The sequence below is a fragment of the Gavialis gangeticus genome, unplaced genomic scaffold, assembly GCF_001723915.1.
Source record: "Gavialis gangeticus isolate Ggan-Ray unplaced genomic scaffold, GavGan_comp1, whole genome shotgun sequence".
Lineage (NCBI taxonomy): Eukaryota > Metazoa > Chordata > Crocodylia > Gavialidae > Gavialis > Gavialis gangeticus.
The window spans coordinates 19,151,050-19,173,124 of record NW_017729015.1 but is presented as its reverse complement, the minus strand read 5'-3'; the positions used below and the strand labels follow the sequence as shown (position 1 = coordinate 19,173,124).

At 48.1% G+C, this 22,075-nt stretch overlaps 1 protein-coding gene across 1 annotated transcript in view; it reads right to left on the bottom strand.

Annotated features, from left to right (window-relative positions):
* Positions 1-6,644: 6,644 nt before the first annotated feature.
* FAM76A (family with sequence similarity 76 member A) overlaps positions 6,645-22,075 on the bottom strand; it is a 15,695-nt gene continuing 264 nt past the window's right edge. Inside the window, exons 2-10 of the mRNA XM_019512089.1 lie at positions 22,011-22,072; positions 20,907-20,961; positions 20,116-20,268; positions 19,010-19,167; positions 17,973-18,059; positions 17,161-17,292; positions 11,871-12,006; positions 11,145-11,246; positions 6,645-8,703 (exon numbers count right to left, since the gene is read on the bottom strand). Of these exons, the coding sequence (XP_019367634.1) occupies positions 8,617-8,703; positions 11,145-11,246; positions 11,871-12,006; positions 17,161-17,292; positions 17,973-18,059; positions 19,010-19,167; positions 20,116-20,268; positions 20,907-20,961; positions 22,011-22,072 (972 nt within the window). The 3' untranslated portion in view covers positions 6,645-8,616. The remainder of the gene's footprint in view (positions 8,704-11,144; positions 11,247-11,870; positions 12,007-17,160; positions 17,293-17,972; positions 18,060-19,009; positions 19,168-20,115; positions 20,269-20,906; positions 20,962-22,010; positions 22,073-22,075) is intronic.

Below are 22,075 nucleotides of genomic sequence, written 5' to 3'. Positions count from 1 at the left end.
GCCCTGTGGTCCATCATTACAGCACAACCCTGCAACCACGGGGAAGGCGCAGGGGTCTCGTCTGGGCCCAGGCTTGGAGGCTGCCTTCCCCCGAGTCACCCAGTGCAGGTTTCCCGGTTGCCTCACAGGGAGTTTCCAAAGCTGCAGGCCCATTCACGCCACAGTCCGGCCGCCCTGGCTCAGTCCCAAGGCGAGCTCCTGCCTCTCAGCCAGCCGGTTGGGTGCTCTGCAAAGCAAACAGACGGACAAGTCAGGCCAGGCCTGGGCAGGCTGAGAGAGCATCCCAAGCTGATGCAATGTGATCACACCGAGAAAGCAGCCCTAGCTGATCTAACTGGATTGCCCAGCCATCGGGTAGCACAACCAGCACCGCGGCATAGGTAAATGGAGCCCAGAGCCATGCTGGACGTTTTGGGGGACATAGTCCTCTGTGCTGCCAGCCCCCGCAGCCTGCAGGACTGCCGAGGAGGGGGCCGCACCGTCCACATGTAATCTCCCCGAGCCCCATAGATGCCCCATCTCAGAGGATCCCTGTTCCTCATTAGTTATGAGCCCCTAGCGTGATGCTGTAATCGAAAGCCCCATCAGTACAGGGGGAAAGCAGGGAGCAGAAGACAGGGGTGTCACCTGGGCGCAGGGCCTTGGGGAGACCGAGCTGGTCCAGGTCTGGCGCCTGCCATTCGGGGCAGGGCACTGAGAACATGCCAAGGGGGCAGGACAGGCCCTGCCGGCAGGAGAAAGAGCCCTGCAGCGAGAGACATGCCGGCTTCATGCAAAAGGAGCCTGAGAGAGGAGTGAGCATCATGCACGGTGCAATACTCGCCTAGAGCCGGCACAGGGCTCAGTGGGGGCCAGCAAGGATCCCAGCCCTCCCAGGCAGGACTCGCTTCCTTCCTGCCCCCTCCTCTGCCAACCTCTATCGGAGACAACAACGCAATATCCGAGCGAGACGACAGCCTCGCCCAAATGGAAAAGACAGCTCCACCTCTCGGTGGAGGTACAGCCCCTGGCAGCCTGTGCTTTCACAGGGAGCTCATATTTTAAATGGGCCAGGTTTGTATCTTTAGTGCATCGCTTTTGCAGCATGTTGTGCTGCTCACACTGCTCTTGGAAACACTGGTTTAATCCTGAGTTGCAGGGAAGAGTTTCTTCCTCCTGAGTCTCTGACATCATCTGCAGCATTTAGGAGGCCCCCGGTCAAATACTGACCTGGCCCGATTCAGTTCAGCTTCTGCGACGGGAAAGGATCATGGCACGTGCTGCTATGGCTGCCACACAGTGCGGGGCACCAAAGCCAAGGAAACATTCATCACGGTGTCATTTTGCCACCGGCTCGCTTGTCCAAAGCCTATCCCCTTTATTGCAAATCAATAGAAAGCCGCTGAAAGGAACAAATATGGGATGAAGCTTTCACTGCCTCAGCTCTGGTGACAAAGCCTTGGGGATTAAGAACCCAACTGCAGGTTAGATTGCTCTCACATTAAGAAAGCTTTAAAAACATTAGCTTTACATACATGCATATGGGCGATCCCACAATCTTCCCCATCTCCACCATAAAAACACCCATTTGGAATCTCTCAGCTGCGTACTTGGTGCTCCTAAGAAGCCAGCAAGGATGGAAATATTCATCTGTGAGATTTGATACCTGGGAGATTTTAACAGCGGATCAGCTCCACGTATTCAGGGTAGCGTTGTGCACAGCATGCGTTCATTTTATTTTCAGTAGAAGACCTTGGTTAAAACGCTGGGATGCCTATGCCGCAGTGCAGGGCAGAGACACACAAGCTGGCTTTCAATGAGCCAGCTTGGGTCCTGGAAGGCGTGTAGAAAGAAGTAGCAGCATGAAACTCAGCCAGAAGCAGGGTAAGTCAGTCCCTGTTGAGCCCCAAGATTATTTCCAGTACCGGTGCTAACCTCGTTTTATCGTACACTGCACTGCAGCCTGCAGGATAGACACGCGTCTCTATCAAAAGCGTATGGTCCTCTGAAAAGCCACGAAAACACACACACACATCCACAAAGGACCCCAGAACGTACGGACAGGCTTGATGATCTAAAACCATCTTTCACAGCCTTTTTGGGTGGGTGACACTTCAAAGCTAGACATTTTCATGGCCTTCCTTCTTCTATGTAATGAAAACAACGCAAGTATGATGAGCAGCTATAAGGCAACCACAGCCACTGCATTTGACTTCACAAACAGGGGAGATTTCAGCCGGCCCTAAGTTATCCTGGAACCTGTGTTTGCTTTGCACTAACATTTCTCAATCACAACCCCCTCCCCTGCCTGATGACAAGACTCCTCCTCCCCCATTTGCAGAGAGGTTGTGACCCAGTGGTTGCAAAACACCTTCAAAAGGTGCCAAGGGTGTTTTGACCTTCCCCGTCAGGCTATAGAGCTTGCTCTTCAAAAGCAGCAGGAGCCAAGACCCACGCTTTCCTAATCAGACAGACCCTTACCTGCTGCTTCTCTGGACTTGGCCATCAAGGGAGGAATGAGCAGCATATCGACAGCAGATACCTGTGCTCAAGATTGCTCCGAGCTGAAATGTGAATGTAATTTTTGGGATGGCTTGTCTGCAACTTGAAATGCCACTTATTCCAAAACCCTATTGACTCCCCATACAGCACGCTTGTCATCTACCCTATGCCCGAGACAGCCGAGAAGAAGGCTAAGTTCTGTGCCCAATTTGTCGATTATTTACATGATGCAAACTGAAATAATAATCGACAAGGCACAATTAGGCCTTGCTTTTGGGTAAATCTTCTTCCTTCCTCTTTGACGCCCCGTTACAAGCTCGCCCTGTTTGGAAAGCATTTGATCCGCTTCACTGTTATTCCCACCAAGCTTATTTCTGTGAGGCACAGATGGTTGTGGCCATTGAATTACTCACAGTCTGTCCTGTATTTGAACTGAGCTGAGCAGGAAAACTTCAGCAGCACCATCGTCCACTGGAACGGGCAGTTCTGACAGAATCAAAGCACTTTGGGAAATCAAGTTGATGACCTGGAATTTTGCTTCAGAAGAAAACTGGGAACAAACCACAGTTCTGATAATGTCAAGATCCTTCATTTTGGAATGAATGTTTGCAGTTTCTGTTGTGCAATTATTTTAAAATAATTGTGTGTCGTATTATATTTTATAATGTAAGTCAAATCAAAAACACATTGACCTGAATGGAGGTTTGGTTTCAATTTAACTTCATGTTTGGGAGTTTCTTTCCTATGCAGAATGAAGCCACGTTTCAAAATCGATTACCAAATGGAATTCATGTCCTCTCCAGCTCAAGTCTGCATCCTCCCCTCACCACTGCAAAGTAGGGCACTGCTTTTTCCCCATGGTACAAATGGGGAACTGAGGCTCAGCCTCACTAACTGACTTGCCCTGGGCTGGCGATGATCTAAATGCTTCCAGAATCATCCTGCTTGTCTTGCAGCTGTGATGTCCAGAGCTGCCTAGGGGGGTGAGATGCAGTTTCCATTAATCTCAACGCCCCTTTTGCACCCACATCCCCTAGAAGCTTTGAGCATGCCACCCTCTATTTCTCCCCTCAGCTATCTCCTGTTGAATTGCAATAGATTCAACATGTTCTGGACAAGCATCACATTGGCAAATAGTGCCCAGCTGGGTCCTGAAGGATGGTATCCCTTTTATTCACCCAATGGATGCAGTAGTGGCAGCGGCAAGGCAAACTTGTCTCTCCATGAGGCCTCAGACCTGAGCTGGAAGTGGCTCCCAAAAAAGGGAAAGGGAGATCATCTTCCTCTTTTGCCCTTAGCCTTACAGTACATTTTGTGAGAACAGGGACACGTTGCCAGTAGCTGGAGGGGCAAGCAGTCTCGTAACAGATACTCCTCCATCAGGAGCCCCACACTGACTTGTGTACACACCACCAACCAGAGAGGACACAGGGACCGTGCAGGGTCACTACTGCCCCAGGTCTGAATCTGAATCAACAACCCAGAAGCAGGAGGCACATCATGCTACCAAACTCTTCTCCCTAGCCAGAGGCACCCAGTTCCCCTAATGGCCCTAATTTTTCAAAGCACCTGATCTCTCTTGTGGCTTTAAAGGAGCAGCTGCAATTGTGCTAACTAGTGTTAAAGCTCCAAGTGCATTAGGCACCTCTGAGCTACAGGATAATCTCATGCACCATCCTTGCCCAGCTTATGACGCTGTTAGTGCCTTAAAAGATGGAAATTTTGAACTACAGTTTGTTAGAAGTAAAAAGTTACCCATGGCTTCCTGGAGATATAGATGAGGGCTCAGGATACCCACCTGAATTTCCAGCAGTGCTCAGCATGACTGACCTGTGGCTACTTGGCAATAATTGGTGAACGCGGTGTGTTGACCTGGTTATCAGGAAGTCTGCTATATGAATATGTTTGTTTAGCTAAGGATTGCTCCAGACAAGTCAATGCTTCAGCCAACACCAGAAAGCCAGGCAGGGACAACGGGAAAGCCCCAGGCTTAGAGGACGAGCCAACCAGACTAGTTTATCCAGCAGGTGCAAAACCAAGAACTGACAAGAACAAAAGGATTCCAGCCAGATTAAATGGGAGTGACTCCTCCTTTCTAGCAGCTGTTGGGAGCCGAGGCAAGGTGGGGGACCTTCACTTTAGGCAAGATAGATCTGAACGGAGTCCTGCATAACAGGCTGTGTGGCGTGCCTTTGGCAGGGACCTGGGAAGGAAGACCTAATAGTGAGAAGTTAAGACATAAAAATAACGAGCGTTGCACAGTGCATTTTACTGTCACTGGAGATGTTTTAGCACTAACTGCTCACCAGTTTCCAGAAGGAAGCTTAGACCAGTAGTTAATTTGCATCTATAAGGGACAAATCTACCCTGCCTTCTGCCAGTAGGTAAAGCCAAGGGCTTCTAGTCAGGTGGCATTTCATTTTTAGGCAGTACATGGGTGGGAATTTCTACTCCACCAGAACTAGAAGCACAAGCTCCCTTGGAGATTCTCAGTCTATTTTGGAGTCTCTAGACCAGAGGGAGCTCAGTAGATGTTAGGGGAACAGAGAAGTCAAGGGGCCAGCTTTCTACTCCCAAATCTGCCACGGACTCTCCGCATGTGCCCTTAGGCAAATCCACGCACCCAGCCATTTCTCAACCTGTTGTAAAGCAGGGAAAGCCTGAGGGGGCAAGCCAGGATAAAATAAGGCTTGCGCAGCACTGGGTAGAGATAAAGCCCCATATAAATGCTAAGGAGTATTCATGTATTCTTGTTTTCTTCCCTTTGTGTCAACCTTCTCATGGAACCTCCCAACAGTTAGTCCCTGTAGATAAAGCACCTTATCTCACCCCGGCTTAAAGAAGTCAGCTACTTTGGAGGGCTGGAGTCCAGCAAAACCAGATGCGACCATCTTGATTATTTCTCAGGTGACAAACAAGTCGAAATCAACCCCTCCAAGCCTTCTCTATGCACGAAATAAAGAAATAAACACAGCTCAAAGTCGCCCTTGAAAGATGCCATAGAGAAAATAAGAACATACATGCATTCCTTACAGCAAGGTTGGTGAAACTGGTCCCTGTACATAATTAATGACCTCTCTGCTGGGGTCAGGAGTTGTGCTGACAAGTGTGTCTACAGCAACGGCATCAGACTGACCTGGGGCATTCAGGGACAAGCTACCTCCAGGCTTGGGCAGGGTAGCAGCTTACACTCCACTTTATAATTCACAAGGTCATGTTACTCTCTCTTTTCATATGAACTACAGGAAAACATGCTGAAAGATAAAGGCTGGTGGAAAAAGTTGTCCAAATTTGGAGGTTTTGGAACAGAAAACTGCATATTTGACTAACACCTTTATCCCAATGCCTGCTTTATACAGAAAACCATGCATTTCTTGTGGAAAAATCCAGTATCCACATGCCAACTACTTTGCTGCTGACACGTTTCCTTGGAGCCACGGTTTGCATTTTCCATGCTTTGAAGAGGGATGCTTTGTCCCAGTGCACCCCCTTGTCCTCTATCGGAATGGAAACCAGAGTTTCTCATAGGAGACAGAGCCAGGATGACAGCTAAGAACAGAAACATCTAGTACCCAAACCCCAGCTCCCAGGCTGCAGCCCAGCAACACTGACACATGACATGCTCTCATGTAAAATGTTGTGGTACGGTATTTGAATTTCTGCTAAACAAAAAATAAGCATGTCTGTAGGGAAAAGCAATTCAAGCAACTCTACTAAGCCAGGAAGGTTCACAAAGCGTAATGATCTCCATCCACCTTGCTATCCTTTGTACCTTTGAAAAAAATAATCTCTCTCCCCTCCCACAAGAGCACTAGTTCAAGGCACTTCCAGCTCAAGAAACAGAACAACCAACCAAAAGGATCTTGATAGGATCTTCCAAGAGGATTTCAGGGTAGCTGAAGGCAAGGCAGGAAGCAAAGCCTCTGGCCAGGGTCTTGGCTATGAGAATCTGAAGGATAGAAGCAAAAGTAGAAAGAAACCTAAAGAAAATGCAGTTTCGTTCTCTGCACACACGCACACGCACACCCCAAATCCCAGGGCAGCAGAAGTCAACCATGGGTGTACAACCAGCATCAGTCATCAGGCCCAGAGAAAAGAAGCTGCCTGCCTCCCTTTAGAGATTCAACCCATAAAAGGCAAAGAGAAAATATCAGACACACGAATCAGGAGGATTATGCTTTTAAACACTTTTACATTTGTCTGAATTTTGTACAAATCAAAGCATCCCTTTAAAATCTCCATTATTACAAACATACAAAGGAACAACGTTATTACTACAAATCATCAGCTACTCAATTGCATGATCAAGTTTTCACAATTAAAAAAGAGAGAGAGAGAAAAGAAAACATTATTTTATGTACAGGGTCCTTCTCCCTCTATTATTATTTCTGTAACCAGAGGGACGCTCAAAAGAAAAAGTCCCCAATTTTAAAAATGTTATTGATACAGTTCAGACTTCTTTTAAAAAGACATGAAGTATAAAATTAGGCGCGTTTTCCTGCTGTCGCACTCTGGCGGAGTGCAACGATTCTCGAGCATCCCAAGTCTCTTAAAAAAAAAATTGGAAAGCAAAATAAAAAGAACAAACCCACAGCGTCTCCAATGCTTCAGTGTGTTCCTTCCATGCCCAAAGCTAACAACATCTGAAAGTGCCTTTGAATAAAATCATCTTTGTTTAAAAAAAGAATAAAATAAAAAACCCCACAACTCTCTAGTTAAAAAGATTTATAAAAACTCTGTGAGAGCAGCTGGCCCAGTCCACAGGGCTTGAAGGCTCCTTGCCTTGGACAGCAATTAACCCATTAAAGGCTCCCTCCCCACTGCCCACCTCGCGGTGGGAGTACCGGACCCTGAGATATCTCTTCGCGCTACCGGAGTGGGGCTCACTGCTGGCATTTCATGGAGGAAGCAGGCACGGCTCTTAGGTTTCCCTCCCTAAGAGCAGCTTGATTTTTATCGCCTTCTCTGAGCGCCCCAAGCACAGAGCTCAGGCACCTGCAGCGTTCACCTCGTCTCAGCTCCGATGAAGGTGGATGGCGGGGGGGGGTTCGTTCCTGCTGACCTCGCTGAAACCACCTTGGGTCTCCTTGCCCCAGAAGCAGGTGTTTCAGAGAAGCACATCTTTGCTGCAGAGAACCTTCTTGCCCTTTTACCCTGCCGGCTTTGATGGGGAAGGGGGGTAGGGCGTCTCTGTCCAGCACCCAAGAAACACTTCCTGTTTTGGGGCATTGCTCCCTGCAATACCTTTCTCAGAACTAACTTGATCCTACTCCTGACATCAAGGAAAGAGGCATAAAAACCAACGAGAAGGAATGATGAAGAGAAGAAAGAGGAGAAACTGGAGCAAGGCTATGGAGGGGGGAGTAACCTCCTTCATGTTGGGCAGTCCCAGAGAAGTTCATTTATGCCAGCTCAGTCAAATGACCTGACATCCCAGCTGTTGAACTGGGATCCCATAGAGACACAAGGGGTTAGATACACTTATTCTGCTAGGAGTCCCACACCAAAAGCAATCAACACAGGCAGTCTGGTTTGCCAAAAAAACCCAAATAAAACCCCCAAGATAAAATTCTAGCCCAGATTTTGGAAGTGCTCCCGAGACATGGACTGACTCCAGCTCCCACACGCCGGCTTGCCCTCCATACTCAGAAAGGGAGGGAAGGGCTCGCAGCTAAAAGAGGAACAAAATACTTTGAAATAAAATTCCCACCACAGAGCTCTTGGCATGTCTGAAAAACAGCTGGTGTGGCACTGTGCCCCAGAGCAGCAGGTATCGCATCAGAGAGATGAAATCTCCAATGCTACAGGCCCCCATTGTCTACGTATGGGGTGGCAGTGATAACAACTGGTTAGAAAACAAGTATCTTCCCGTGAGCATTTGTTCTGGAGCGTGGGGGAAGTAGGATGCCTAGGAGCACCTCTCCCCAAGAACAGCTATAATATATAACAGGATTCAACAGATAACCGGACACACTCAAGCATGCTGTCGAAAGGCAACACACACCAGGCGTTTCCATCAAGTCCATAGCAATAGGATCGTAACAAATCTGAGGTTGGGGGTTCCAGCAGGACAGGCAGGCCGCTAGCCAGGCTCCTTGGCTAATGCTGGGGAAAGCTCCCAGTCTCTTTTTGTTTTTAAGGGGAGGTTATCGCTCCCGACTTCTCAGGCTTTTTGCCCTTGGACAGGGCAGCTGCTTGCTTCAGGAGTTCTCTGTTCTTGGCCTGGAAACACAGTGAAAAGGGGTGTTTTAATGGCATGGAACAGCATTAGGCTAGAAGTACCAGAAGAGGAGCTGCTAGCTTCTTGGATGCAGAACGAGGATACAAAAGGTGCTGTACTGATGGCAGCTTTAGTTCATCAAGTCTAGTAGTTCGCTTCCCCCAGCTGAAAACAGCTGCGGCGTCGAGGGCTCTTTCACCACAATGTACCTGGCCAAGGGAGGGCACCATCTCTGACTGCTGCAGGTTTCCAGCATGCAGCATGACAGATTTTTATTAGATCAGCTAGGGAGGGGCTGTTCATTCCCTCCCCCAGGTACTTTGTATGACACGTGCTGGATTCACAGCTCCGGAGCCCAAAGGCCTCATGCTATACCCTGCTGGCAAAAAGGCACTGCAGACCCCCCTGCACTGCACCCATCTCAACTCTGACCAGCCCCACAGTGGAGTGGCTTCATCAGTTTTCCTGTCTTGTTTCCCCCCGGGCCTCTCGACTGAGGCTGCCAACAAGAAGACTCCCAGGGGTGCAGCACTGTCCTGGTGGGTTCTGCGATCCCAGTGCACCCCAACAAAGGATGAGACAGAAAACATCACAAAGCACCTGGGGGGCTAGAGGAGCAATGGCCTTTAGTCAGTGCAACGTGGCCTGGATTCAAACAGAGCGACCTAGAAGTGACAGGCTCTAGGTCTCTCATCCCCAAACCCTAAGCCACCTCTCCCCATGCTGAAAAGCTCTCTGGCTGCCCGCAGATCTTGTTGGCACAGCAGAGACAACCTATGAGCTTCTGCACAGAAAGGCAGGTATGGCTGTTCTGGTTCTGTTTGCACTGAGTGGACATCCCAATAAGAAAGCAGCCGCTGCCTTCACCGTTTGGGTCACAGGACAGCCAAGAAACAGCATGAGCCAAGATTCAAGCGGTGCTGGACAGACGGATCACCAACAAGAGACCAGAGTGTCTCTGCACCAGCACTGGAGTATCCATTGCCCTTTGCAGCTGGTGAGCCTACAGACAACCCCTTCACCCTGGAGAGGACAACAAAACCAAGAGAACACGACACATAAAGGAAGGGGGAAATCTCACAAAGACTTCAAGGTACCTGCAATACACCAAGAGGGTTTGAACTTTTATTTTGGAGCCATCGGATAAAGAATTTCCAAAATCTCGACCAAGGACAGCTGACGTGTAGAACTCAGAAAGAATAGGTTTTGGGCAGTCCCATCGACAGCCAAGTACAAGCAGCACAGAGATTCACACACACACAGGCCTCCACCCAAAAATACCAGGGAAGCTGAGGAATAAACCAGGTCAGGGATTTGTATCTTGCCCTTTTATGTCCAAACTGAGCAAGGTTAGGGCTGTTGCAAGGTGCCTGACTGACACCTTGTAAGGGCAATGTCTTCTAGCCACAAAACAGGTTCAGCACTATCTCACCAACGTGCTTTTGCCCTGATCTGGAGGGATCATCTTGAGAAGGAAAATGAAAATCAGTCTCTGCTTAGCCCATGGCCACTCAGCTGAGAATACTGATAAAAGGTGATGAGTTAGCGGCAACATGAGAGATGGGCAATCATCTGCTAGCAACTAAAACAACAGCACTCTCTTACTCTACATGGGCCATTTAATGGGCTGCAGATGACAGCAATTTTGGGTCACTGCTGACGTGGAGAAAGCAACATCAAAACGCCAGGTTCTGATTCCATCACCAGCTCTTCCAAGCCATCCAGTGTCTCCCACTCCCTCAATTCTAAAAGAAAAATTGTCAAGCCCCATCCCACCCACCTCAAAACTAAGATCACGGACCAGATTCAAATCCTGTCCCAGTCTATGTGGGCAGGACCTCACAGGCACTTGTCTTCAGACAGCACCTGTAAGCTACAATACTTGTCCTATGTTCTAATTATTAAACTTGGGTGGGTGATTATGGTCATAGGGGAAGGATATTTTCTCTTGTGTGAATCCTGGGCCTGTGTTGCATCCCCACCCTCACTGCTAGAAATTTAGACCACTGCCAACTCCAGAAGGAGGAACTTAGAAGATGAACTCTGCACGCAATGACCAATTTCTTGTTTTAGGAAATAACCCTGTGGTCCTATCTTTTGCAGACCAGAATTTGTTGCAGCCGATAGTCCATCCTCTGAACACAAACTGGACCTTCCCCACCAGCTCAGGGACTTCTTCACAATATTAATATAGTCCAGCAACAACAATAAAAAAAAAATACCCTGGCAATGCCTTTTGGGGGCCTGATAAAGATTTGAGAGAAGTTGCAGCAGGTTGATACTGAGAGGCAAAAGCAGAGCTCTGGGATGGAGGGGTGCAAGGGCTGCAGGATTGAGAAGCATTAGTGGAGCCAGATGTGTGGGAGCTCATGAGGTGACCGAGTGTTCTCAGGTATTCCCAGGAACACTGCAGTTCAGCAAATTAAAACCCAAATGGCATCACCTGTAACTGCTCTGTGACTTCCTTGTGCGTCTTCTCCATTTGGTTCATCTTTGCCCTCATCTGGGATTCTTGGTACTGCAGGTCAGCCTTCAGCTCTGTAATCTGGGGAGAAATGAAACAGCAGGTGAATGAGGACAGAGGAGACCAGACCAACGACCTGCACACTGAACAGGTGTCCGGGTCTGGAGAAAACCTCTGCAGAAGTCACTTTCAGAACGGGCATGTTGCTGTAGTAATAGTTATGGTCCAGGCGATATGCAAGAAGCAGGATTCATTTTGTGGTATCTTTTATTATTAGGTCATTCAAGGGACTTGGTAATAAATGCATCAACGATAGTGTCTTGGGGTAATGCCAAGACTCTTTCAGAAGCTGCAGACCTTTACTGAGTGCTACAGTGATGGGATCCATATAGGACTCTTGGCTAGAGTCCATGTTTGGTAACACCCTTGGAAAGGGAATTCATGGTCTGATTTCCAAAGGTGCTGACCACCTACCGCTCTGGGTTCCTTCTGCCAGGCTCTGAAAAAAGGCCATTACCCACTCTATGCCTCAGTTCCTCTACTTAAAATGTGAATAATGATACCCACATGACAGTGGGGTTTGCAAGACTGGACTAACCCTTCTGCTGTGTGGTGCAAGCAGCATGTATTATTCTGTATGCTGCTGCTAGGGGAAGCTGTTCTGAATCCCCTGGGCAGCGTGCGGGCGCGCAGCACGGACCGTACCTTCTTTTCCTTCTCCAAGATCATCTGATCTTTCTGGTGCAGCATCTTCTTCAGAGTGGCCACTTCCTCCTTCAGCTGGGCAATAATAACAAAGTGGTCTGTGCCGGGGGAGTCCAGGGCAAGGTCTGGAGAAAAACTACAGGAAAAAAAAAAGGGTTGGGGGGCGGAAAAAAGGGATTTTATCACAACCGTTTCTAGTCACAGACATATGGAAACCCCCACATGGATGGCATGGCACATATAGAAGAGATTAGTTTTGAATAGCTACATATGAACAGGCTCATCCATTCACCAGCATAACCTACTCCTGGTCTCTGAGCATTACCTAAAGCTTTGTCTCCAGATCACTGGGAATCTGTAGAGAACAACACTGCACGGTGGTTGATTTCCTGAGGCCTGACAGGATTTACCTGCTACAGCAAGTTTAACGTGACACAGTCAGCAAGAAAGGACACAGGATTGTTACAGACTTTTCGTAACCATTAAGCCAGTGTCTGCGGCTTTTCTATTTGCAGTAATCAACCATTTTCAAACCAGGAGGTGTGGAATGCAATCAGTGCGCTAATGAAACTTTTACGCAACCACCTAGGAACCCTCTTTAGGTCACTGCATGTCTGGGGGAAAAAATCCCTTTCATTAAATGCAAATCACGACTGTGGTAAAAAATGGAGCAGGAAAAAAGACAAATAACCCCCAAGTTAAACAAACAATGTAAAACGGATGCCTAGATTATGGTCAGAGCTATCTGCAGGAAGCAATGCATTAGGATTTCTGTAGTTTGATTCCCACCATGGTGCAGCAATTTGGGAAGAGGCTTTGTTACCACATCAAAGAAAGGAGTGAAGAAGAAACAGACGCTTGGCTCTACAGAGCTAGCTGGCTGGCTGACAGTTTGTTTGGATAAGAGATGCTCCTTTACTTTGGTAATCCATGAAGTCTCCCTACAAATTACCAACACGTAGGGCAACTGGACTATTTTTGTAGTGCAGCAGTGCCTAGAACCGTATCATGGCTCAGGATCCAACGGTGCTTTGTGCTGTACAACCGCTGAACAGAGACAGTCAACAGCCCAGAAGCTTGCCTCGCCTAAGGACCCGGCCATCACCTACTATAACTCTGGGTCCGGCTGCCTTTTCAGAGCATTCCACTGGTGCAAATGAGTTGCAATAATGGATAAAGTGATACTGTCATAAAATGTTAAAGTTTTAATAATAAAGTACATGGTAAAGTTTTGTACCCAGCATCCTACCAGCTTAAACAGTCTGCTTGTTATTAGGTAACATAGCTGCCACAGAAGTGGTGAGTAGAAGCCACAATGTGTAGCACAGCCTCTACAACAAGATGCCGTGCCTTGCAGATGAAGCCTGTAAGTGCCCCATGTCCCTACCGTAGGCCTGTATACATCAGAAGACAAGTGCAGCATGGTCCGATGCATCCAGACCCTACACTTCACCATTACAGACCTGCTCCTGGGTCTTAGACCAGTTACATCACTATTCTCAGCCTCAGTTTTCCCATCTGTGGAACAAGAATATAAATGGCTGCTTCTTACTTTGTCTGGAATCTCTTTGGTACTTGGAAAATATACTGATCTAATGTGACATAGTTTGAATGATGAGGTATAGTATTAAGGAGGAGATGCAGAAAGACTCCCTATGCACAGGGGAGGAAAAGCCTAAGAGGAGAAATTCAACAAATGAGAGTTGCGCAGGTAAGGGGTGACTGAGACCCAGCCCATGGGGCTCCCCCTAGCTCCAGAAATTTGGCAGCAGGGGAGCAGTAGCAGCATTAATTACCACACCTCCTGGGCCTGTGGCAATCAACACTGCCATCACTCGTCCTAGCATCTAATTTCCAGCCCTGTAAGGATTCCCACAGGCCAGATGACGCAGCTCTGCATGCCAGATTGGGCCCACGGACTGGCCTCGTATGGCCAGATGAGTTGGGCACCACTGGTGTAGGTCATAAAGGTCACAGACCAGACCAGGAAATGTTGGAAATGAATCCCAGGCAAGGCAGTCAACATCTGCAGGACTCTGCACAAAATTAGAACACAATAACTAACCCAATGGTAAATGCTTGGCGTGGACAAGAACAGGAGAAAAACATCAGGTCAGTAACCCACGGCTACCCTCAGTGCAGAGCCCCCTTTGTTCAAAACACCTGCCCTTGCCTGTGGCTTTTCAGGCTGTCTTAGTTGCACAGATTCAAACGTCTAAAGCTCCATAGGCACAAACTGGCACCTCTCCCCAGAACACTGTGGACTCAATGTGGCAGCAGCCTGCCTGTACTCAGGAGGGTGAGGTTCCTGGCCTGGAAAAGCAGAGCAGCCTCCAATGCCTTCACTGGTGACCAAGGCACTAATATAACCCTCAGGTCCTCTGCTCTCTGAACGAGAGCTTCCGGCTACCGCACACCACTGAGGCATGTTGGCATGAGAAGAAACGGAGGAAGAAATGTCAAGCCTGTTCTGGGAGGGTGGGTGAAGAAAAGCTTCTTCACAAAACTTTCCAACTGAAAACAAGCCTGTGCTTATCCTCCTTACTCGGCCACGAGGGATTCCCTCCTGCCAAGTCCTGCAGCAAGAGAGGGTGCCAGATTTGCCGACTTCCCAGGGCAACTCGCTCAGGAAACTTCCATTCCCTGCGTCTGCTCTCACACCAAAATGCTTATTAAAACAGAAAAGTAGACTGGAGAAGAGCGGTGTCTGCCCCCTCAGCAAGGAACAGGAAGGACAAATAATTTGAGGCTGTTTTCTCACCCTATTCTACCCTTAACAAATTGGCAAGTCGGGAGTAAAGATAAAGGGTCTCACTCATCCTTTGGTTTTTGTGCCTAGAAAAGAGAGAGTAGGTGTAATTTTTGCTGCTATATTTTAAAGTGGCCATGTATCCAACTCATATCTGGGCGCAACATGCACCCACAAATAATCCAAAGGTGCAAAGAACAGAACTTCATTTTGAAGCTGAGTCAATAAGCAAAAGATCCCTTCTCCCTGACCAAGTGAGGGAGCCAGCTACAGACTTCAGCATGAGAAGACTACAGAGCAAACAAATCAGTGAACATCCGTTTAACAAGGACAATCCCTGCACACAATAAGGAAACTGTGAAAGCCCAGGTCTGGGTCTACTGTAGCCTTCTGCCCTCAACACCTCTGGAGGGCTGTTTCCATTGTTTGGGGACTTTGATATTGAAACAAGGCTGACTTAAAGGATGCTGTCAAGGACAACGGGCCAACATTCAAATTGCATCAAAAAGGCCTTAGACACATCCTCCCCAGACATAAAACTGCATAAAAAACAAATACTTTTAGAGGAAATGGTCGCTCCCCCTGGGCTTGTTTTACAGAGCAGGCAGTCCAATCATGCCCACTAGGTACTTACAGCACGGGCATGGCATACTTGTACAAACGGGAATATTTCCACTGAACAAAACTGACTGCTCAGCTACATAAGCATGTCTCCCAGGGCTCATGGAGAGGCAATCTAGGCCCTTCTATTCTAAAAGGTTCACTCAGGGCACCAATGAGGCAGTGCATAGGCCTGTCATGCCTTGGAACTGGATTTTGAGTGTGGACACCAGTGAAAGGAGTGTGGTGCTGTTAGCTCAATCCACCACGGACATTTGATTATATCAAAAGACCACATGTGGCTGCCTCTGCTAAGGAGAAGCCAGGCAAGGGGTGCAGTAGGTCCGGAAGGAGGTGCCTTAGCAAACTTGTGCGAGGTGGCTCTGGATGCAATAGCAATAGGTGCTACAAGTGAATATGGGAGACACCAGGAGAACTGGGTGAGACACGTAGGAGAGTACTGGACTGAAGGACCCCGGGAAACTTGGAAAGGTAGGGTTTGCTGCAGGCTGGTACCAATGGGCACTGACAGAACTGACTGGGAAAGATGCTGAGCCTTTTGCCAGAACCATTAAGTCTCTTAGCTCTACGTGCAGCAAACATCACCCCCAAGTTAACACTAAAACAGCCAACAGTTACATGAAATTGTAACAGAGCTAAAGCAAAAGTCATTTGGCCACCCCCAAACCACAGGACAGAGCAGGAGAACCCAGAAATAATCATCACAAACATGCAATCCCAGAGAGTGTTTAGGGGCTCAATGTAATACAAGAGTTTCCACATGATAGAAAGCCTCCAGGAGGTGAGAAAGGCAGATAAGGTGGACCATTTTTGGAGCTGTTACCCAAGTTAATTCAGCTCAGGGACACACAAATATTGCCCATATGAAGGCTGCACTAGCAATCTACCTGGACCCCAAAGCCAGGACCGCAATGCAGCTGTTCCTACTGGGCTCTGTTTTGGCCTGTGGTCTGCACCCCGCAGTCAGTCAAATTGCTGTACGATCTACGAAGAATCAGAACTCAGGATTAAACCTAATTACCCACTAAACATTACTGCTGCTTGACAGCAATGCAGCCACCGGTCTTTTTAACATGGCTACAACTTCCATCACGTGCAGCGCACAGTACAAGGCAGAGCTCAGTAGTAGCAGCAGCTATGAATTCTGCCTAACTTGCTAAGGGCATATGCTGAAAACAAGAAGTTTGCAGGCAGACCCACAACTTGCCAAGGCTCCAAAAGTTGGAGTGACGAGGCCCGGTGCAAGAACAAATTGAAATGAAACGAGTTGCCTAATTCAATGCAAGTCAACTAGTAACAGATTTTAGGGTGTGGAGCCTTTTGCTTCTACGCTGGCTTCAGAGCTAGCACTGAGACTGAAGTGAGTTATTTGGGTCTCAATCCAGCCTCATGCAAGCAGATATAAGGAAAACTCCACAGTGACAATGCTTCACAGCCTGGCTGGCAGCCCCAGCAGGTGCAAAGGAAACAAGAGTCCACTCTAGGGGGTAGCTTCCATTGCTACTGTAGGTGGCACACCTGTTCTGCCCAAGGGAATGAGGCGTGGTACTCAATCAACATCAATCCTCGGCCTTAATTTGCATTCAATTCAGTTTGAAGAATTCTGCCATCACTGCGCCCCTCCAGAATTCTTTAAGCTCAATTTCATGCTTCAGAATTTCTGCTGTGACCAGCCCCAGACCACAGGACGGCAGCCATCTGCAGGACAGAGGCGACTTCGCTTCAGGACGGATGACGAGTAATTACCAGTTACTTTGAGAGACTTAACAAGGCTCCCCAGCACTAACAAGCCTATGCTGTGGTCCACGCTTTCAATTCAATGCAGTTTGGAAGGAGATCCAGTGACAGGGACAGTTTCCATGGGCGCGGCCATTTCCAGGGAGGGAGGGCAACGGGGGAGAAAACAATAGGTGATCTCACTTCAGGTTGTCAGTGCCTTGAGAAACAGGATAATGATGGGCACCGAGACTCTGTTGGGAAGCAGCCCACTGCACCAACACGGACGGGGCACTCTGGATAGGGGGGCAAAGCATCTCGGGAGAGGAAGGAACGCTGAGAATCAGAGAGGAAAGGGAGGAATGAAAATATGCATGTACAAGAGTAAAAAATAATATATCCATCTCCTGACACAGCTCATGGGCCTTGTTCTGCCATGGCAGGCTTCAGGGCTCACGGAGCTGCAGGCTTGCTGCTCTGGCAGAACTCAGCCCGCTGCTTCCAAAGCTGCTTATCATTTTCCCTCGCTCATGACAGGCGGGGAAGATGGGTGACCTGTCTATGTTTTCTCACCTAATGATTCTGTCCCCTACTCTAGCGCTTTTTCTGATTATTCTAAGAGATAAGGCTCTAGCCTCAGGAGTGCCCCCATTTCAGATGTGATCTCTGTAATGCAGCTTGTGGCCACCCTCTCCCTGGCCCTGCAGGGTGAGGACAAGGCGGAACCCGCTGCAGGTTTCTCACTGCTGGTGAACTCAACCAACAAGTCATTTCCTATGCCTGCAGGTACAAGCTGATGGCTACCTTCTGATTTCCACATGTAGGTCTCATGTGCCAGGTAGGGCTGGCCCACTGGGTCCCAGAAAGCTGCTGGTGCAGCCCCTTGGAGTCCCACAGTTTGAGAGCCCCCGTTCTATCAGAAACACACCCTGCTACTTCCACTGAACTCTCTCTGACACCAGCTTCAAACAAGCAAGACCCCTCCCCCCTGCACCATCCCCAGCTACCTGGCTCACCTGTCACCGTTGGCAGAAATGGCATCGAACTTGGGTTTCTTCTTTGGAATTTCATTCTGAATAGAAGATGTGGATAAGGTTTTCTGGCTGGGAAGGTGGGAAAAAAAGACACATCACAACTGAGAACGCCTGCAAATGCAACATCACCCTGCCCCATAAGAAAGAGACGCAATTAAACACCATCCCACACTTCCAAGCCCAGCATGGGAGATCTCCAAACAATAGTCAGAGTACAAGGGTGAGTAATCAGAAGTCCCTGGTTTTTAACCCTGGCTCTGCCACTGACTGGCTGTGTCACGTAGAACAAATCACTTTTACCTCTCGGTACCTGTTTTCAGCCAGCCAGAACAGCAAACTTACCCCCTTGGTTTAAGGCACACTCCTCATTAGTTGTATAAATACAGTTTACTTTTAATTTTTCTATGAGAAAACTCACTAACTAGACAGGGGACATTTTGTAAATAGGTGGCTTTGCTCCAGAGCTGAGTCTGCTGTGAAAACCCTGAGAAGCATTGGTTATTATAAGGAGTTTGCAGCAAAACTGGGTTTGCATACGAATGAGAATCAGGGTGTTTAGAAAGATGAATAGTTAGATAAAAAATATTACCCTGCACTGAGGTCTAAGACATGCTTCCCACTGGTATTCAGAAGGGTGGCAAAGGAAGCATGCAGTTCCCCTGCTCTGCTGCTCAGAAATGTGTCTCTAGTACAGCAACATTTAGTCCTGTGTTGAAGACGCACAGCAAAATACATGCCCCGACACATACCAAATGCACTCCAGTTCAGGTACTTTAAAAGCCACAAGCCTCTTTAGCCCCAGTGACGACTGATAGTGATAGATAATGATGAGTGGTAGTGATAGCGCATATATTGCTTTATTTGTGACTGCAAGAAAGACATCCCACTGCATCCAGCAAAAAAGGATTTGCTAACATCTTCTGCTAAGAGTCATATGTGGCTTGGGAGTGTCACAGGTTTAGCCCAAAGATGCAAGTGCTGGGAGGAAGCACCTGCAGCAGCAGTTTCATACAAGTTACCTGTTGTAATGGCTGCCACCGCTGATCCTGCTGTACTGCTCCTTCTCTTGGAGGCTCGTCCGGGAAGAGCTGCTGAGATGTTTGCGTTGCTCTTTAGTCTTCTGTAGGACCCGTTTGTATGACAACGTGCACAGCCAGCACAGCAGCTTCCCATCCACCTGCGAGGGAAGGCAAAGAGGCAACAAGGAGAGGATTTCCCTCATATCTTGCCTACAACTTGAGCCTACATTGCATTAGCAATATCCTCACGGTTTATGGGCCCCAAGATGATCACACAAACAATGATTTGAGGCAACCCTGAAGTGTCTTGGAAGCATGATGACTGCATTTAGCACCGCCATGAGCAGCACCATGAACAACGACAAAAGCTCAGCATGACTACAGTCTATCCTATGCTGAGATTTTTGGACGTTCTATAATCAAAGTCACATCCTGCACAAACCGGGGTGTTTACGAAGTCAAAGCCCCACAGCTGTACCTAGATGGGCACCCTGGGAAACCCAAGCACTGCTGCTGCACGTAGAAATGGCAAGAACAAGTAGAAAGTTTGAATGATGCAACACAAGGCCTCAGTCCTGCAAAAACCTGTACGAGCACTTCACTTCGGGACTGCTCGCAGGGCATCAAGAACACATGCAAGTCGTTACAGGATCAGGGCTATGAAACATGTTTGTGGGCAGGACACATCACTTTTGCACAAAGTTGAGGACCCTTGGTCCCATTTCATAGCGAGGTCCCCTTCTCATTTGTGCCCCCTCCTATCCTCAGCCCAAATTCAAGAGGAGTTTCAGCATGAAGTCTGATGAAGGAGCTAAGATGCTAAAAGAGCAAACAGTTTCACCATACATCTCACATCTCTCTCAGGTAGCCCAGGAAATATTTTACAGCCAGTACAAGTTATTACAGCCAAAACTCTCACTCCATGCAAAAGAACCCGTTGTGGCAATCAGTCCTTCCATCACTCCAGCTCCTAGTTACACAGTGCTTAGGGTCAGAAGGGACCTAAACAGATCATCAGGTCAGACCTCCTGCCCCAAGCAGGAATGAGTGCTGGGGTCATAACACCCCAGCCAAATATCAGTATCATTCTATACACGTGTACTCACCTTCTTCCTGTCATCCTTTCTGTCAAACGCGCACTGCTGCTTGCACTGTTCGCATGAATGTGGTGGCCCATACTTCTTTTCAGAGTTCGTACAGCGCTGGCACTTGTTGCCAATAAACGCTGCTATTATGTTGCAGTACTGGCACGGTTTTGGCTTTAAAAAGAAAGAGCAATAAAGTACAGTACAGTAATGTTTTAAGATTGGAGAACATATGTGCAGCTTTCTAAATATAGAAGATACGTGCAAGGCTCTTTTCTCTCATTCCAAATGCTGCCATCTTTGCTTATTTTCCTACATTAAACTAATACTGCAACACCGACTCAGAAGTTGCACGTGTACCTAGTCAGGCCCAGGAGCAGAGTCTGGAACTAAAACCCCACGTGATTAGCCAGGACACCTGAATCACCCTGATTCTGCGCAAAGCGCCATGAAACCTTTCACAAAAAGTCAGGACCTCTGCTTTGCATCTAGTCCAGAGGGGAAGAAAGGTTTGTCTCTGTTTCTTGGGTGACTTCTAATTTAGATATATAACTGCATTCTGGCTTCCTTTAATCCCCCTCATAGCTCCGTCGGGCATGTGAAAGTTTATACTGACCTAACCTGAGACAAGGAACTGCTTGCTATACACTACAACAAACAGTTTCCACATTTCACCCCAGCACGTGTCACAGTTCATGTGTCACCTTCCACAGACAGCCTGAAACCAGCCTTGGGATCCTCTGGGATGACACGCAATAGGAGAAACACTATGTTAAGTCACAGGATTGAAAGGGAAAGGTCCTAGCACTTACCGTCCCATATAGCTTCACGTTCTGAGCACATTTCTTGCATATTGTGTTGGTTTTGCTGTTAAAACAAAATACATATTACAAAAAAAATCATTATTTTGCTGGGACAATTTATGTGCAAAATTAAGCCTCCTGCAGTTAGGTCCTGAATTTCCCCTAACACACAAGTCCGTTTGCAGGAGTTTTATATTCACCTTGCTCCCAGCATTGATATCAAAGCCAATTTTTGTCATTCCCGCCTAGCTGACAATAATCTTCCAGGTTACCAAAAGGGATCTTTTTATTTTTAGGCCTCCTCAGAAGATATCAGGCTTTCAACTCTGCAGGTGTGATCTCAGTTGGATTTGGATCAAAGCAAGTTATTTGGTCACCAACTAACCAGTCATGGACATGACAAATACCAGCGACCATCTCATTTCAGCACTGGAATTGCACCATGAACACAAGCTAGGATGGAAGTTTGTTTGGGCCATTCATGCAGGGGGGGAAACGGGACCATTGCACAGCACCTCCAGTCCCCTACCCTCAACTGCAGCTGGAAAGGCTCGCGTCTTTTCTTCAAAGATTATCTGACTCACAGAAAAGGGTTTTAAAACTAAGCGGAGTACCAGACATTGATGGTTTTAAGTGCAGGGCCTGGGAATGGTACATACTTTACAGAGGAGTCACTTGTGCGCATCAAGCGATCTATATGAGGAACACCTGATAGCTACAGCATCCAGGCATTGCCCTGAAGGATGGATGTCATCCAGCACCAACCAGGAAAAATGCCAAAAAGCAAGGACCCTGCCAGCTTCTTCTGTGGATGAAACCACACTGTCACGGCCAACTAGCCTGCTGGAGTGGACACCCGCAGGTCCCACGTTGAGCACTGTGGTGGGACAAATGGGGAGGGAGCCCCCATCTTAGCCTGCCAGTGTTGTATGAGCTCGAGGGGAGACAGCAGCCTCAGAGCTGTCAACAAGCATCGCCTTGACGCGGACACGGGGCCGAGCGGTCCCCGTGGCGGAGGGGAGCTGCCGACATGGGAACGCTGTGGAGGTGCGTGAAAGACCCCCGAACCACCCATTCCTCAGCATCCCGCGCTTACACCAGGCAGGCGTTTACCTCTCCTGCTGGAACTCGGTCCTGCAGTAGGTACATTTGACGATGGGGTGTGCAATGCGGCACTC